The sequence below is a fragment of the Monopterus albus genome, unplaced genomic scaffold (assembly GCF_001952655.1).
Source record: "Monopterus albus unplaced genomic scaffold, M_albus_1.0 scaffold344.1, whole genome shotgun sequence".
NCBI lineage: Eukaryota > Metazoa > Chordata > Actinopteri > Synbranchiformes > Synbranchidae > Monopterus > Monopterus albus.
In genome coordinates this window covers 307,264-325,920 of record NW_018128224.1, presented here as the reverse complement: position 1 = coordinate 325,920, position 18,657 = coordinate 307,264, and the positions used below count along the sequence as shown (strand labels likewise).

The 18,657-nt window shown below is 40.0% G+C and overlaps 2 protein-coding genes across 2 annotated transcripts in view; one reads left to right on the top strand and one right to left on the bottom strand.

The window, feature by feature from the left end:
• rab11al (RAB11a, member RAS oncogene family, like) overlaps positions 1-7,946 on the top strand; it is a 9,604-nt gene extending 1,658 nt beyond the window's left edge. The window contains exons 2-5 of the mRNA XM_020625038.1: positions 1,828-2,023; positions 2,813-3,006; positions 4,677-4,757; positions 6,325-7,946. Of these exons, the coding sequence (XP_020480694.1) occupies positions 1,828-2,023; positions 2,813-3,006; positions 4,677-4,757; positions 6,325-6,464 (611 nt within the window). The 3' untranslated portion in view covers positions 6,465-7,946. The remainder of the gene's footprint in view (positions 1-1,827; positions 2,024-2,812; positions 3,007-4,676; positions 4,758-6,324) is intronic.
• Positions 6,620-18,657, bottom strand: part of mex3a (mex-3 RNA binding family member A) — a 14,776-nt gene continuing 2,738 nt past the window's right edge. Inside the window, exon 2 of the mRNA XM_020625037.1 lies at positions 6,620-17,269. Within this exon, the coding sequence (XP_020480693.1) occupies positions 16,122-17,269 (1,148 nt within the window). The 3' untranslated portion in view covers positions 6,620-16,121. The remainder of the gene's footprint in view (positions 17,270-18,657) is intronic.

Below are 18,657 nucleotides of genomic sequence, written 5' to 3'. Positions count from 1 at the left end.
ATTTTAGTGAGGTGTATGAGCTTTCATGCTGGGTAGAGACCTTCATTATACATTGCTATTCACATAAATGGAAATGAAGGAATTCAACATGTGATGTCTTTTAGCCCATTTACAGGGATTTGGGAGATATTAGTATATCAGATAATCTCACATAAGAGACTCACATTCTCACAGCTAGCTTAATTCTTCATTTCTTCATTCAGGCAGTCATATGCTAGGCTACATGACGGGTTGCAGGGTTGAATAATATAATGGAGAAGTGTCATTCCTTTATAGCTGAAGAATGCAAACCAAACAATAGTTTAGTAAATGGGTGTGTAATGCAGCCATGATGGACGTAGAAATGGTTGCATAATGATTTATGTCCTCCACCCATGATCCTTTGTATTGGATTAAATGGAGAATGACAGTGACCTTTTGGCACGTTGCAGAGTCACCCTTTTAGGATGTGTGCTGTCTCTAGGAGTCACCTATTTTAATCATTTCAAAATCTAAATAAAATAGCCCTTAATCTGGAAATGTTTCCACCTGTGTGTGTTACACCACAGTTAACATTTTAATACTCAAGGTTACCCTAGAGAAACAGCAGCATTGCTTAAATGCATGTGTAAACACAGTGGTCAGATGGTTGTAGAGGTAATTTCAACATTCCATAACATGTTCCTGTTTCCAAATAGCAGGGTGGTGCGCTGGTGGTGAGTTGTTGTGGTAGGTTCCCTTTGACAGACTTGGTTCACCTGACAAATGTGGAAGTAGTTTTCTGACAAACACTCCTCCTAATAATGCCTGGTTCAGTGCATTTTAGGAGGATATCCAGGAGAGGTCGAGACAGTGCTTTGAAATTTCTGATTTTGCTGTTGTGATTTCACTTTTGGCATAAGCAGAATAGCCCTCTCAAAACAATAGATGTAATTCCTTCTCCCACTTCTATGTCAGTGGAAACCTAAAAAGGCCTTTTTCCAAGTGTAATCATTAGGGGTGTTAGTCCTATAGATTTTTATAGGTGTTAATTGGTGGTCCTGTTAATTAATGCAACAGCGAGGAAGGCTGAGATATAACTTAGGGGCCTACTGCATTTTGAGCTTGGTTTTTGCACAAACCTCAGCAAGGGATTTGGTTGAGATAGTGAACGTGCTCAGTTTTAGTAATTGTAGATGTATAAAAATTTATTTTCAGAGAAGTTTTAGATTGTATGCAACTTTTTAAAGAGCAGGACCACTTACAACGCATATGGGTTTGTGCATTAATGTGCTATAATATATGCCTTACTTCTCCCAAGGTTTAAAAGAATTGTATTTATCTTATTTCCCCCCCTCCTTACTCTTGTGACTGAAGCACAGGAGAAGTCAATGGTTTCACCTGGACTCGTGTTCAGTCTGCATGTGTTTCCTGAAAAGAGCAGGTGGTTTTAATATTTTGTGTACTCAGTGGGAGTCCCCTGAGTTTCTGCTGTACCTCGGCTAGGAGCCACACATGTGCGTCACTGGTGAGGCAGGCTATCTAACAGAAATGAGATTCATATTTATTTTTTAAAAACTCAGCCTATTTTATTCAGTGTCACTTTTAATGGTTTAATAAACTATGCCACCAAAGGGCTACTGTGAATTTCTCTTTACAGCTGCAGCCATATAGTATGCAATGCTATCAGATATCAAATTATACTGTAATATTGTCTGTTCTCCATGTATTTTTCATTTTCTATGTACAAAAAAAGAAAATGAGAATTCTGCCTGTTGTTGCTTGTACATAGAGTTTACAATACACAAATGTGACTGTTCTGATGATTGTTCTTCTTTCTTTGAATCAAATCACTGTTTTTTCCTGTAGTTGTGCTGATCGGCGATTCGGGTGTAGGTAAGAGTAACCTGCTGTCACGATTCACTCGAAATGAGTTCAGCTTGGAGAGCAAGAGCACCATCGGGGTGGAGTTTGCCACACGTAGCATCCAGGTAGAAGCCAAGACCATCAAGGCTCAGATCTGGGACACAGCTGGACAGGAGCGATACCGAGCCATCACTTCTGCGTGAGTACAATAGGGGGCCAGCATCATATACTGCTTTGGAGCCTTTGTGGCATCATGCTGTTGTGCATAGACTCGCTTTCACACAGACCCAGGTCCTTTCAGATAAGGCCAGCACACATTGATCTGTTATCATTACAGTCACACTAAATGCAGGAGCTCTTTTACTTCGTTATGTATTTGCTTTTAATGTGTATTTTTTGTTTGTCCAAACTGTCATTCACAGTCACATAAGGCCTGGCTTTATTACAATGTTTGTGGCTGTAGCAGATATGCGCTTCCAGCCAATAGAAGTATGAAACAGCAGGCCATCTTCTTTGTGATTAATTAAATTTAGAATCAACCAATTTGGCAGATTTATTATTCCCAAAACAGAGAGAAAGATATCATTGGAAGTGATTAACCCTACAGAATGCACCTTTTTGCCTTGGGGCAGGAAATGTTTCCAAATCATCTCTCTGTTAAGTTCCCATCCCAACATTCATCGCTGTCTTCCTTGGTCCAGCAGCCAATCCTGAGGCTGGCCTGTACTGTGTCAAGTTTCTACAACCATTGAGGAAACGCACAGCGAGCACATTGTCAGTCACTGTTTACTTGTGTTGTGAGCTTTATGTGCAGTTGTTTTAGCTTCACAGTTTTATTTCTAGTGTTTTCTACAATTCAGATGTCCTTGTGCTTCAGAGCTGAGCCCATGTGACTCCATTCACAATGAATCCTGAAACCAACAGGCTGTGACAAAAGCAAGCAGTCTTCCCCAGTTCATAATTTTTCATCTCCTCTTATGTTGTCCAGGTACTACCGTGGAGCAGTTGGAGCTCTCTTGGTTTATGACATTGCTAAGCACCTGACATATGAAAATGCTGAGCGCTGGCTGAAGGAGCTGCAGGACCATGCAGACAGCAACATAGTCATCATGCTAGTGGGAAACAAAAGTGATCTGCGCCACCTAAGGGCAGTTCCAACAGATGAGGCCAAGGCCTTTGCAGGTACTGTCACTGTCATGGCATTGTGCGTTTGTGTGTCGTACAGAGTGTGCCTGTTTTGGCCTGTGAGGTTCTTGGACTGTGCCTCATTAGATTATCACAAGGTTAGAGCTGTGATAATGGGCATATGAGATGAACTGACCCATAGCTTCTTTAATTTGGTCCTTAAGTACATTATAACACATCATTTGTGTTGTTGACAGTGAGATGTTTGCACTATGATACCATAAGGGATTTTACTTAAATGTCCTCTAAATGGCATATGTCTCTGACTAGAATGTGTTTAAGTACGCATGAAGAAGCACAGCACTAGGTCAAAAGAACTTGATATAAATTAATAAACTTTCATTTACAATAACTCAGACCTTGAAGAATTACAAAGTTTTGTTTTAGAGCAGGTTTATTTTTACAAGCAGCCTTCCAGTTTACTTAAGTATAACTTTGTCAACCTTTTGACATCCTTATTATTTCAGAGTGGTTGGGTCACATGTTTACTCTTAACCTTGAGTTTATTGGCTTATGTCCAGTTCAGTGTTGCACCTGCTTTGGCTGGTAAAAACTGTTGATAGGCTGTAAGAAAGTCAAATACTTGAGGCCTGTTAATCTGTATTAGAGTAAAGAAAGTTGCTTTTGTTGTTCTGTCAGTAACATTTTCATCAGACAGTGCTTTCTTATACACTGGCCTAAATTCTGACACTTAATTTACATAAACACTGTGTGATGGACACACCCATGCAAAACGTATTATAATGCCATGGGTGAAGCAACACAACAGCAACAATAGGCCAGTCTAACATCACCTCAGTTATGACTGTGTGACTAATATTCACTCACCTAGGGTAATGTTGAATGAACTTTATTTGTATTTATAATTTCCTTTAAATTTAGAATTGGAATGTGCAGTTTGCAGAGAAAGAACAAATTGAGAATATAGCTTATGAGGTTAGTGTTGAAACAAGTAGATTAACCAGTAAATCAATAGACTTATTGATTTATTTGAGTTATGTATTGTTTTAGTGTTCATGTAATCAAAAAAAAAAAAAGTTCCAGGTAATGTTATCAAATGTTTAGTTTTGTCCAGCTAACAGTTTCACACCAAAAAGAAAAAACAAGAACAACAAACCCCAAAATCAATTTACTATAATGTTGAGGTAAAGAAAAAGCTGGACTCATCAAATGTTCTGCATTTTTGCTTAAATATTATCTTAGACAGTCTGTCACTTATGACAACTTCAGTAAGGGCTAATTAATATTGCCGATCAATTATTAAGTAAGACATCAAATATTTAGTATAGTGTGTATATAAATGGGTCATTCTATGCTTGCAAAGTTTTCTTTATCAGAATAGAAACTATTACATTCTAAACTAAGTCTTTACTCTGAGTAGCATCGTTGCATTTCATCACATTGTAAATGTAGAATACAGAGCAGATCCAGTAGCTGTCACACAATCACAAGTTTGCAGTCAAATGAGAAGCAGTTGAAAGCAGTTATTTAATTTCTTTGGGGGAGTACTCTAGAGTAAAATCAAACCCCAAACCAGCGCACTGTCAGGGCCAGAACAGGACAACAGTACAAAACACCTCAGCTCTGTGTAGTTATGAAAGTTAAAATAAATGTACAGTAGATCTATAATTATTCATTTTGGGATTATGTGCATTTATCTTTTACAGAGAAGCATGGCTTGTCTTTCCTCGAGACATCAGCATTAGACTCCTCTAATGTGGAGCTGGCTTTCCAAACCATTCTCACAGGTGTGTTTCATGATTTAGTTCTTTTTTGTGTTTATATTAAATCCTAGAATGAAAAGGAGTTTGGGCCTGCATCACTGGTGTCTACAGCTCCTAAGCCATCTAATAATAATGTTTTACATATACAGTGTATGTGTTTTACTGTATAGACGTTGTATATATCTTTGAGTTACTTCTCTTTTTATTTTGGTGGATGTAACAACAGCTATCCTCTGCCACTAGATGGCAGCAATGTCCACGTAATCAGTTGTCTGTGTCCATCACTTTTGTGCAATCTGTGTTAAGAACACCACCTTAGTTTATTAAGGTAAAAACAAAAAACACTGAAAACTAAGCACTGGTGTTTGTTTGTAGTCACTAATTTACTTTGACCCATTGTACCATATGCACTATTCAATAAAGCAAGCCTGGTATTGGTTCACAGATATGTTTGCCCATAGTCATAGTCTATAGTAAATGTCTATACAGCTTCCCCAGGAGGGATATACCCACACTATTAAATGCAGTTAATGATGGAGATTTGATAAAATTGAGAAAAAAGCAATTGTTGTGGTTGAGTCACCCTGGGGAATCCCTAAAGGGCCTAAAGGGCTAATACAACAGTGAGTGGTGCTTCTACTTCACTTGCCCACTTCATGGGAGGTGAAGAGAAGAAGTTAGCAGTGCATTAGAAGAAGAAGCTTTATTTTATTGTCATTGTAACATTGTGACACGTACAACGAAATTTTGTTTGGAGCCAAGGGCCCCAGGCTGCTGCGTGCATATGCACTACCATCATGGCCAACTTGCCTGGTAATAACTGAACTTTAGACTTAGTGCTACAGAGAGGACATCACATGTGTAGCCATCAGCTGCAGACAGATCATAGGTCAGAAAAGGGTTGTCCTGTTGTGGTATCATCTATACAGGCTCAACAGCTGGTGTGTAGGGTCTGTGGTAATTACTCATAGTTTCACCACCTGTTAGCCAGGAGTCATGTTTTGCTTTAAACCTTTTTGCTTCATAGGCAGTTTTTATTTCTGGAGAGTTTAGGGTTAAAGTTGGAGTTGCAACAGTAAGTCAGAGAGGTCTTTGCAGTCTCTTCTTAAGTTGATCAACTGGCCAAAGTTTAGGTGAATACCATTCAGAAATGTAATCCGTTATTGAAAAAGGAGATTCTGAAGACAGAAGTTGCAATTAAAAAGCTATACTTGATGTGTTTGAATGGCTCCTGTCTGCTAAATATTTAGCTTTACTGTATTTTCTACTTACCAGTTTGAGCATGTAGGGTCACAAAAGCAAGTCACAGACCCATAAAGTATATTTATTTAGTTATTGCAATTTTTATGTTGAACATATTGCATAGTGTGGCTTTGGGGAATGCCTAAAATGAGACTTGGTACAGCCACATGATATAACGATGCCAGTTTAGGATGGAAGGAATCCTGCACTGTTGCCAGCAGTCTGGATAGAACAGTTGTTGCTCAGTTTTGCCATGCTGTTTGTCCTTATCACAATATGTCCCACTGTTGGCTGGATTTATAGGCATCTACACATAACTCATTCCCCTTCACCCCTCTCTCCATCACAGCCATCTACCACATCGTGTCACAGAGGCAGATGTCAGGGCGAAGCGACTCAGACTTCTCACCAGCCTCCAACGTAGTGCCCATCACGGTTGAGCCCACCCAAAGCTCAACCGGTAAGGGGGCCTGCTGCCAGTCCAACTGAGACCTTAGCACTGACCTCCTCCTTCACCTCCAGGCAAATGGAGAAACAGCCAAATAGACAAACAGAGACAGACAGGTGGACAATGAAATAGAGAGGCAGGTAGAGATATCCATTTCACTTATGGACATTTGTACTGGGTTGATTTGTCTGTTGTCTGGTTAAGAAACTTTGAAGAGAGGGACAGTGAAGGAGGGATAGTAAAGAGGTTTAGGTAAACAGACGGGGTGGGGAGAATTAGTATCACGGGAAGGAACACAGGTGAGATGCACTACACCCAGTGCACTAAGCTTTTAAAGAAGTACACGATCCCAACTGATTCAGTCTAATGAATAATATAACACATTATAAGGTCCCTTTTGTATCTCATCTTATTCCTGTCTTTGCAAAATCTCCTCCCTTTGAAAGTTCTGTTTTACAACTCAGTAATACTTTCTCCCTACAAAAATTGTAGACAAAAAAAAAAACAACTCCATATCCAAATGATTGAACAGCAGCCCCTGTGCTGCCACTGTCATTCCAAGTTTCAATATTTAGACAGTAATGTCCCTTACAATATTTATTGAACACTAGATTAAAGTCTTGTTTGACCAAAGGGTTTGAGCTTTAACACTGGTCGGTTTAAATTTTCACACTGAATTCTTAAGAGCAAAGGGAGTTTTACTGCTTTTTGATGCTTTTGCCCACAATCGCATATCTATGTGAAGAAGCTTGTAAGGGCAGCTAACCTCTCTAATGGAAGAGGGAGGGCTACGAGTCATTTTTCCTAAATGCACAGACGGGAGTTTAGTGGGTTGGGTCAGGTTGTGTTCACCAGGCCACTCAGAGCAGTGACATCCCTCCCTAACAATGACATGTAATTTCTCTTTGATTGTTTTTGATCTTTGCTTGGAAGGTTTTCCTGCTTTCTACACATTTTGTTTTCTGCAGATGAGTCATGCTTGTGCAAGCTTTGTTCTGCATTTACTCTAAATGAGCTGGAATAGCTGCATCACTAGTGGATGGGTTAACTGCCTCACATGTTGATGGGATAGTAGTATTGACTCTACTGTTGACCATTTCAGCCCTGGCCTGAACCTTTAGGTGTAGTTGGAGAGACTAGGGAATTTGTTTAAATGCATAGACAACCCTGTGCTGCTGCTGCCGCCTGTTAGCTGGGAAGGCTGGATGGATAATGTTTCAGGCAATGAGGTAGTGAGGGCACTCAGCCCTGCCCTGCTCCTGTGGTCTCTGATGTACCCCAGATGGCTTGTTTTACTGTAAGTGAAATCCTCCACTGCCTGCTCACCTACTCCTTTAAGTCTCTGTCTACACTGTATGTAACTGGAACAGGACTCTTGCCTTCTGGGATCTCCCCGAGGTCTGCCCTCGCTCACTCTTGTCTTTATTTCCTGTTGAGGGGGCGGGGGTTGTATTCAGGAGCCAGGATTGGGTTTGTTAGTATCTAATAGTTTTAATCTATGAGGAGAAGGAGATAGGATGGTACTGTTAGGAGGGGCTTGATTAAATCCAAAGGTTATGCACACAGATGGTGTTTATCCTGCTGATGTGTTCCCACATCAACACTGACTTCTGTTGACTTCACAGGTCTTAAACTGGGTGGTGTAGGTTAGGGCTTTTAAAACATTTATTCTAATATATGTATATTTGGACTGTATAAATAAATCTCATTTGTTATAGCCTGCCTCTTCTCGTGTCTCTTCAAGATGTTTAAAACAAAACTGGTGCATGGAGCTGGATTATTAGTGAATCTGAAGGAAGGGCACAATTAACTGAAAAGTCATGATTGCTCATCATGAAATGTTGACATGGCCACATTATAATTCTGATTGTCCACTATAATTTAATAAGATATGTGCAATGCTGTAAAGTGATATCATTCCTCTGATGACTGCAATTAAAATTTAAATAATCATAATCAAAGAATAATTTTAGCCATAAGAACCCCCTTCAAACAAAAGACAATTGGTTTCAACTGGAGATTGTTTTATTAGAAACATTTACAATACATCTTGAATCTTGGAAAAATAACAAAGAACCAGAACTAACCATGGCGCAGATACAATAATAATAATAAAAAATGTCTCCATAAAATGTAATTCACAAAAAACGTGTGCTATAAGAAATAAACCTGCAATATCACATACCTTGTAATGGCATGGCATACTGTAACAGAGTTCAAAGACTTCTTTTTTTTTCCCATCCATCAAAGTTGACGGTCAGCCACAGAGGGCCACAGTGGCAGCCCTCTTTCACTGTTCACAGAGAAACCAGAAACTAATGCCAGGTGATGCTGGCCCAAAAACTAATGCACTACAACCACTATTAGACCGGCATGAAACACCTCTACTGTGCTGGAAAAATTGGAAACACTACCAAAGACAAACTGTCAGACTGTATCGGCCTCTTTGGAAAAGGTTGCGAGTTCCACCAGTGAGCACCACTTCAGTCCCCTTCCTTTAAATGCAGCAAAAAATGTGCCATTGTAGTGTTTTTGTGAAGTTTTTTTTGTCTGTATCAAGTCTTACATAAGCTAAGAACTTCAGGTTAATTCATGAGGTGCAAACAGTCTTTCATCACCAGCAGGTAACTGAAAATACAAAATCCAACTCTGGTATTGGGACTGAAATGGTCTCTCTGCCTGGTTCCACACTCGCGTCACACTTCCAGTTTCCAAAGTGACTCCAACTATGAAAATCTACAGAGGAGAAACAGCCCAAGTGCACTGGAGTTAAAGGATAACACAGGACCTGCACCATTTCTCCTGTCTAAGTGACCATACAACATACATGCAAACTAGTACGGTAATGAATCTGCTGTGTGTGTATATGTGTGCATCTAGTTACATAGATCTACTACACAGTGCGCTGCCGCTCCATTTGCACACACCTAATTAACACATTAGGGAAAGTCTCTCAAAGGCTTTCTTTAAGCTGATTATGCTCATCGCTATGGATCACAAACCGAGTAGTAGACGTAGAAAATGTATGAATGAAAGTGTGTACAAGTTATGTGTGGCCCTGTTGGCAGCGGGGCCACAGCTGCCTCATTCATTCCAAGCGTTGCAGTCATAACATGTTTTATATGTTTGATAAGTAAAAGCGAGTTTAGATTACAGAGGAAATGAGTAATGTGTTTCAGTCAGTAACATGGGGTTAGTTGAAGGGGGAAAGGGGTTACAGCAAGCAGCACTGCACAAAGAATGCTGATGCAGGAAAAATATATAATTGAGGCACAAAATCGATGCTCTGTGACTAAAATATCTCCAAATTCTAAAAAATATTATATTACTTTCTGTTATTATTCCATTGTGAATGCACAGATGTTTAAGTAGTGCACGCCTGAAGTTAAAATTTAAGCTATGAACTCTTTCCATTTATGTCATTTACTATGAACTACATGGAAAAGACAAGCATCCATAACTTTTATAAATAAAACTTCTAAACTTCTCATTTTACTTATTAGTAGAAACTGACTTCCCTGTGTTTAGAAATATATTAACTTCTTGTCATTTTAATTAAAAAACAAAATGTCAAGGTTACTCATAAATATGTTGCTTCATTTTTTTTTTACTTTTCATAAATAACATCCAGATACTGACTTTTTTCCTCTGCTTTCTATGAAATAATAACCCATGTTAGCAAAATAGATTTGAGAACCTGTAATATGTTTTTTTATTCGTTTTAAGTTACTTTCTATAAATGTATGTGGAAGAACTCAAATATAGTCTACGTTGAAAACCTGTTGCAAATTCTTTCCAAAAGACAAACAAAAACTTAAAGCTCACTTGTAAATAGACAAAACAATAAGCATACGGAGTGCATTAAGTTTTTTTTTTTTGTTTTTTTTTTACATTCAAATGCATTACTTGCTCAATGTGTGATTTTGACAGGTTGGTACAATTGCTTAAGTGCATCCACTGAAAATAAGGATTTCCTATCACTGGTTGAAAGGGATTCTACGAAAATGCATAAAGACCTTTTCATATCAAGAGAAGAAAAACATCAACATTTTCTACCATTGCTATAATAGTAAGCTCAATACAATATTGTAAATAATACTAACAAAGAACTTAATGAAGCAAAATGTCACCGTGCGTCACCCCCACCCCTTTGTTGCTCCCCTGAATTAAAAAGTATTTCACACTGGGTGAGATGGACAAATGAAACTTACACTTTAGCATATTCTTAAGAATCATAATTAAACTTTATGTATCAATTAGTTAAACTACAAGGTAATTATAGGATTTTAACCCAATGTTTATGGTCTTAAAGCTTTTTATACACTTCAGGTTAAAGGCTGATGAATTTATTACGCGCTCCTACCTACTGTAACTCTTACCTACTCTACTATATTTTCCTAACATGCACTTAAACATAAGAATACAGTTAATGGCTCTCTAAATTATATTAACTAAAACCACAGTGCTGTTTTGTTCGTTATTACGCTGTCACTTGTTTACCTCTGAGGGTAAGCACTTATGTTTTACTTTCCAGTTCTTAAAAATGAAGAATTCAGCCTTAATTTTCACCCGCTTGTCACTGTCAATATGATTCCTTCTCAGTTTTTTTTTTATTTATTACTTGGACAGCTCCATTGCATCTCAACTTCTCAAGATTAGTCCGGTTTTTTAGAAAGATTAAGAAATTTCCTTGACTTTTTTTCTTCTTCTTCTTCAACAATCTAACCAGGACAACAGAAAACTACTCAAAGGACTGCAAGTGCCAGGATGTGCTTTAAGCTGGTCTCTTTGGGGAGAATTAAGTCTGTTACCAGCACCTCTGTAGTATTAAAGTAATCTTACAACACTGAAACATGATATGTCTTCATTTCACAGCTATTGATTGAGTGGATGTAAAGACATTTGGGTAAACAGAGTAATTCTTGGTATGAGATTAGCTCTTATTTAATAAAAACTCTAAACCAAGCTGATTTTGATGCTAAAATAAGTTAACTCAAGTGATAGTGTAGCTCATGTCCTCTCCTTGTAAGTTGTTCTTTGGCTATGTCTGACCTTTTTCTTTCAAAAACAATACAGATAGAAAGCAGGGGTAACACAAGTATCAAATGGAGCCATGAAATCAGAAACCTATCACTATGTAAACAGAACGCATCTCGAGATATGCTGGAAGTAACACATCTGCCCCTGCCTGAGTGTAAAGAATCAAAGCTCTTCAACATGACTTCAGTAAGAGTGACTGGTGCACTGCATGCTTCTCACTGCTGTCTGCATGGTTTTTTTTTTTTTTGCCCAAAGCCTCCAAGACATCAGTCTGTCAGACACTAAGTAAAGTCGCCAGCTCCTGCTCTTTAACAAACAGGACAGGCCTTGGTGCTCATGCTCTGTGCTTGATTGTTTACACTTGAGCGATCACTTCTACAGCCCAATGAGATTTCCTCGAAGTCACAGAGATTGCAGTTTCATCATTTCAGTGGTAGGAGAAGGAATCCTTAACTTTGCTGTGACCCACCCTGTGATCTGATTGATATTCAACATAAAAATTACACAATCAAATGACTAAGACCCTGATGAACATAACAAGAACAATCACTTATCCTGAAACTGTTACAAATTAATTATCTCTTTTACTACACTGGCATGAATACATAATGACTTTTAAGCAGATATGAGACAATTGCAGCGATATTATCCTAATAATCAAGGTCAATTTCTGAATAGAATATTTTTTTAAAGAACTGACGGAGCAGACTCTTCTGTTTGTTGTCCCAGTATAGTCCTATTATTGCTTTTCATCCTAATATACATAGTTATTCATTCGGGGTTATGTTACTACACATACAGTACTATTCATTTGAGTTTTTATTGAGATTGGATTATACATCAGCGGCTTCATAAAGGATATTCATTATTACAGTTTATAGTAGTGTCTGATTAATTTCTTATCTATATATTTGGATGAAATACTAAGTTAATCCACTTAAATAATATTTCTTAAATGTATGGCTCTAATATACTACTATTGTAAAAAGGACGATGGGATGCTGTATAAAAGATTTACTTTCCCTAAAACGCAAACATTTTCAATTCCATATGCTAAAACATTGACAATGACACTTTCGGTTAGTAAAAATAATCAAAACCTCACTTCAAGCGGGCCTTTGTTTGGATGCTCATAAGTGATACACATACTGTATTTACATAGATGCTCAGAGCGCTTTCCCATTAAGCACGATGCTCCTCAACTTACAGCGTCTAAACTGGGAGAAACTCTAATAAGCTTTCTCTTCATTATACAAGTGCAAAACCCAACCAAGTCAGGCACATTGACAAATGGATGAGAGGTCTCCCAAATTACCACTACCACGACTGAACTATTAAGATTAACAAGAACCATCATAATACAAATAAATGATAGGGAATCCTTATGTGCATGTCTTTCAGATTCTATGAAATATATTTCACCATCAGTGGTCGGTTTGGTACTTATGAAATGTGTGTTTTGTAATAAGGTGCTTTACTATGTGTGAAGAAAAGTGTTTTCAGAGCCTAATTTCCTGAATCCCTTTAATCCCCACCCAAGCAGTTTGATTCACATTCTTTGCACCAAAAATAAATACTTTAAAAGTTGTTTTATGGGACGGTACTATCAAAGGCCAAAGTTGCTACCTTGTATGCCAAAAGTGATGGCAGTATTTTAATAAAAAATGTTAAGGCAGAAAACAAAATAAGAGAAATGCTAAGTTCAAAGAACTGTGTTATGCTGCTTTGAATCTGATGTTGAAAGCTTAGGCCAAACCACTGTGCAATTTCTTCATCCATAAAATCAGAACTATTCTTTATTTCTACTGAAATCTGACAGAGTTCAGGGTACTTTCTGCAAGTACAGTGCTTTCCCTGCAGTCCACACGTAATGTGAGTGGTCTGCGTTATACTGTATGTAAAAAAAAAATAAAAATTTAAAAAAAAACTGGAGGGGCCTTTGTGTCCCAGCAGACACAATTTGTAATTGTTAATTTTTTTGTTCTTTTTTTTTTTTTTTTTTGGGACAGAATCGGTTTGAATTGCTTTTCAGTACAACACAAGAAACATATACTGTGTTCCTCGTCATCACTACTGGCCCACATGTGACAAGTCAACACTCACTGCAACACTTGAATGATCAATCAATGTTCTAAATCGGCAGGGTCTTTTTTTTTGAAGCATATACTTCTCTGTCTGTAGCTAAAATGAACCCCCCCTCCCCACCCCCATTATTCAACAGCTTTAATCCCTACCCCCATCCACTCTTCTCTAGTCCTCTGAAATCCCCAGGCTGGGGCTAAAGCAGACGCACAGGGTGTGTAATTTGATTCAGCATGAGTGCTGGTTAAATGGGGCGTTTCCTCTGCCTTCCTGTCAATTACAATTGTCTGATTTCATTCTGGAAGCTCAAAGCAATGGGTGCTGCCATTGGCTGAAGCCCGAGTGTCCATAGTGAAGGGGCAGCTGCAGGATGTCTCATACAGTAGTGAGCTGACACAGGAGGTGGGGTCTGGAGGTGAACAGGGGCAGGTGGCTTTGTGGAAACTTCGATCTGCGCTGGCGCCATCACACAAACAGGGCCCCATTCAAATTTCAGGGCGGTGTAGTTCTGGGGTGAAAGGGGGTGTTAATTCTGGACCCCATGTGATAAGATCACACAGTCTTTCTTTTGTAGGTGAAATTTTCATCATTTGGAAATGGTTTATGGCAAATTGAGAGACATTAACACTGAAAAGAGGTAACTGGCATTATGTCCTGATAACCAGATAGTTTATTTTGTTCCTACAGCTCTCCTTATTTCACAGACACTGCCAAATTCAGCTAGTGCCTTTCAAATTTGGTGTGTGTGTGTTTTGGGACAAAAGAGGCCCCCTCTACTCAGTAGCTCAGAGCAGCAGAAAAGGAGAGGAAGAAGGGGGAGCCAAGGGGCAAGAGGGAGTGGAAGGAGGGGTCCTATTTGCCCAGCTGCATCCAGACCATCCAGCCCTTCTGTGCTGTAACAGTGGGGTGGGGCACCAAGGGGCTCACTGCAGGGTCCTGTCTTACCACTTATACAGCTCCAGAGTCCCCACGCGGTCCGCACCTGGACCGGCCCATTTGCCTAATTATCAATGAGCAGACCCAGGCGTGTCCGAGCACTCTGCAGCCCACGCCGCTACTGGGCCCAGACAATGCGCCCCCTCAGAGAGGCCTTGGAGAGCAAATGATCGAACTGTAGGCAGGGAGAGACATAAAAACCACTCCCAAAGAAAAGAGAGGAAGAAACGCAGCTCGGCAAGACCTCCAACTTGGGGTCACAGCAACAGTGCACCATGAAACACCTGCTCCTGTACAGCTTTGCTAATTACAGGGGAGACAGCAGACCCCTCAGAGCTCACACATAATGCTGGTAGAAGTAGAGGCTTGGAATAAGGATTACTGATTTGGGACTCTGTATTTTACAGTGTCAAATATTTTAATCTCAGTCTGCTGCTGAAACATTTTGCAGTTTTGCTTCTGCCCACATGCTAACTCTCCTCCTTATTTACAGTGTACACCTCAGAAATGCTTGTTGACTGGAGCTCTTGCTTTGTCCTACGTTGTTCAGCGACTGTGGCCAAATGACCACACAAAACAATAAAGCGCGGTTAAGGTGGCTTTGAAACAAGTCCATCGGGGAGACAGATACCGAGAACTAGCCAACTGGATGCAATCCAAGGCTTTCTGCCTCACAAATTAAATCACTGCTTTAAGCCAACCAAGGAACCACATGCTTTTCAAGTGCCACGAGGAGCAAGCATTACTGAATCTTTTCAACAAACTGCAGTGACCAAAGTGTGACCAACGGCTACTCGAAGAAAAATTTTACTCGTACTTTATACAACTTTAGTCTATCTCTGTGATTAATGATACCCATAGAATTTAACCAGTTGCTATAAATAAATGACGCAATGTCCTATCCTTTTTTAGCATTAGTCTGGTTTATAAGACTTTGATATAAGAATTAAATAAAGGGGCTGTTTTTGTTTCCTCGTAAAGATTACAAGGCTTTGACCAGAATCAATCTATTCACATTTTGACTTTGCTAATATTAATATCTATTTTGGACCAATCATATGAAACCATAGTCACAGTAAAACTGAAAAGGCTGAATTCAACTTCATATCAGCTCCTGAAATTTCAGGGTGTGATTGACAATCTATTTTAGACCAAGATGATTGTAAGGTGCAATGAAAAATCTATTTTTTCCTTCCAATAACAACAGTGACCTTCTAGGTCAGTCAGGTGCAGACTGGGTACCTCAACAATCATCTTTATCCTTCAGTATAAACCCACTTCATGGTAAAATAAAAATCTGAATAATAAAATGTTCACATTACTGTCTACCTCTGCCTATACTGTGATTCATGAATGAAAAACAGCAGCAGTCAAAAAACTGAAAATGCAAGATTCTATACTTTTCTTATAAACAAAACTTTTATAAAATATATATGCATATATATATAAAAGAAAAACTTAAAAATATTTCTTATACTTTTTAGTAAAGCAAGCAGTGCCTTCTAAAATATCTGCTTGATTGTTTGATTTTTTAATTTTCTGAAAAACAAAAGTGTATTATAATAATAATAATCATAATAACAGTAAATAATTATTGAACAAACACTGACAAAACTAATGATAAAAACTGATGTGGTTCCTTAAGAGAATATTCGGATGGCCTGTGTGACCTGGGTGTGGCACACTGGGCACTCTGGGTGGTTGAGCTCACAGATACGGATGGCACACTCCATGCAGAAGAGGTTATGGCCACAGGGCACCAAGGCAGCCGTCACTTTGCTCTCAAAGCAGGTCATGCAATCCCGCACAGTGGCCGGTGGCGAGTCCGGCACTGGCAGACGGCCTGGGAAACCCTCGCCGGCTGAGGTGGGCTCACTGTGGGCGCGGCGGGCCTGGGCATGAGGTGAGCCAGCTACGGGCACAATGCTGGTGACTGAAGAGTTGTTGGTGCTTCCACCTCCGCAGGGCTCGGGTAAGCCCGGGGAGAGTCTGGTCAGGGGGAGTGGGAGGCCTCCAAAGCTCTTGGAACGCTGCTGGGCGTAGAAGGCCACCTGTTTGGGGTAATCAGGGTCACCCCAACTCTGGGTTCCCTCTGATCCAAAATAAGAGCAAGGCTTCTCTCCAGAGCTGGAGAAGTTGCCCTTGTTGTAAATTCCCCCTCCCTCGCCTCCCCCTCCCCCTCCAACCATGGCATCTGAGAAGTTCTGGCGGTAGCTGCTGGTGAGTGGCTTGCGCTGGCCCCCCTGCAGCCCCCACACCTGCTGTAGCCGGCTCTCCAAACCACCGCTGCTGCCCGCTGGGCTGCTTCCACCATTGGGCCCCAGACAGTCATTCTCATTATTGTGGTCATGCAGGCCTCCTGTTCGGAAGGCGATGTGTGCTTCAATCTCCTCGCGAGCGCGCTCAGCATTGCTCGGTGACCCCGTGATTTCAAAGACAGGGTCACGATCTCGACTGGGAGTGACGATGTAAGTGCAGGTTTGCTGCTGGATGCGTTTGATGGTGGAACCTTTAGGCCCCACTACCAGCCCCACGACGCGGTATGGCACTCTGACCTGGATGGTGGTCTGACCCGGCAAAGGTGTGGGCGGGGAGCCGCTAAAGGACACTCCCAGTTTGTTGCGGGATGCCCGGAGCATGGAGAAGTGCTCTGCAGCAGAAATGATTTCACGGCGGGCCAGTGCGACATCCTCCTTCCGGCCAGTGATTAAGAACACTGGCTCCTCTCCTCTGACGGGGGTTTTTATGTAGGTGTTGGTCTTGGCCCGCAGGGCTTTGATCTTGCAACCTGCAGAGACACCAAGACACATTTTAAAATAAATAAATATGAAACATCAGGTCAATTTTGAGAGTCACAAATGAAGCTAAAAGGTTATAAGTAAGAAAACGTTATTATCAACGTGCGCTAATAGAAATCCTCAACTCTCTGTTCAGTGTAAATTCTTTTTTTTTTTTTTTTTTAACTGTTTAAGACCAATTTAAGTTAATGTTTCAGGTTTTTTTTTTTTTTTTTTTTACTGGCAAAGGATACACAAAGTAATTACCATGATTTATGAGGACTCCAACACCTAAGCATTAGTGCACTTATTGAGTGTACTTATTTATTTGCTCTAAATCAGACGTACAACTTAATAGGAAATACATGGATGGTGCAGAGGCACTGGCCAGCACAGACGTAAGTGTTTTGGAGGTCTGTAAGAGCTACAGCAGATGCAATATATCTGCAGTGCTGTGAGCCATCACTTTCTGACCTCTCCTTGAACTTATATCATAGAACAATACACTCACCCCATAGATGCCCTTTTTGGGGGCATTTATTGCCATACATCTGTCCTGTTTTTGATCAGTGTGTAATAGTTTACTCTATTCAACGCTTTTAAGGCAGAATATTAATGTGAGAGAGTGCATGTTAATGTTATTTCATGACAAATAACCTGACAATGTAATGGGACAGAACAGGATTTACAGTGAATCTGTGGTTATTTAGGAAGAACACCAGGTACATCTGAGCTCAAGAAGAACATGGTAAGACAAAACACAGCAATTCTGTATATATTACATCCCAAGAAGAATGCCTGAAGCATTGTGTGGGCCACTTTTCATTCAGAAATCCTAGCAGCTTCCTCATTAACACTTCCACGTTTATTGAAGAATTATATGGGCCTCTCTCTTCTCGGCTGTGTGACTCTTTGGACAAGCAAGCTTCATCAGTGAACAAATCTGAGCTCATCTTACCTGACTCCAGGGGCTTCAGATCACACAACACCTCACTGCATTACCTATGTGAAAGGTAGCAGCAGCAGGTATCAAAAGGTTTAAAGATGCCTTAAGTTAAAGAGGAATGTCTCTAGGCTCAACTTGTTCAAGAACACTAACTTGGCAGGGACCAGTGGTGCAGACAGAAGGATAGTGATACTCTGCAGGCCTAGTACTGCTCACACCCTTTGTGGCCATTGTCAGGTATTAGGCTAATAGACCTGTTCATGCCACGGGGATCAAAGAGTAACTGTCAAATTCCTTTTCTTGAACTACACTGCACATTTTAATTCATCCAAATGAATGCCCCAACTAAAGAATTATCTGTAAGCAAAAAAAGAAAAACATTAATTAATCTCAACCAGAATTTAACGAGATGAATTAGTTTTCAGCTGTTAAGCTGTGGTGTAGGTGCCTGTG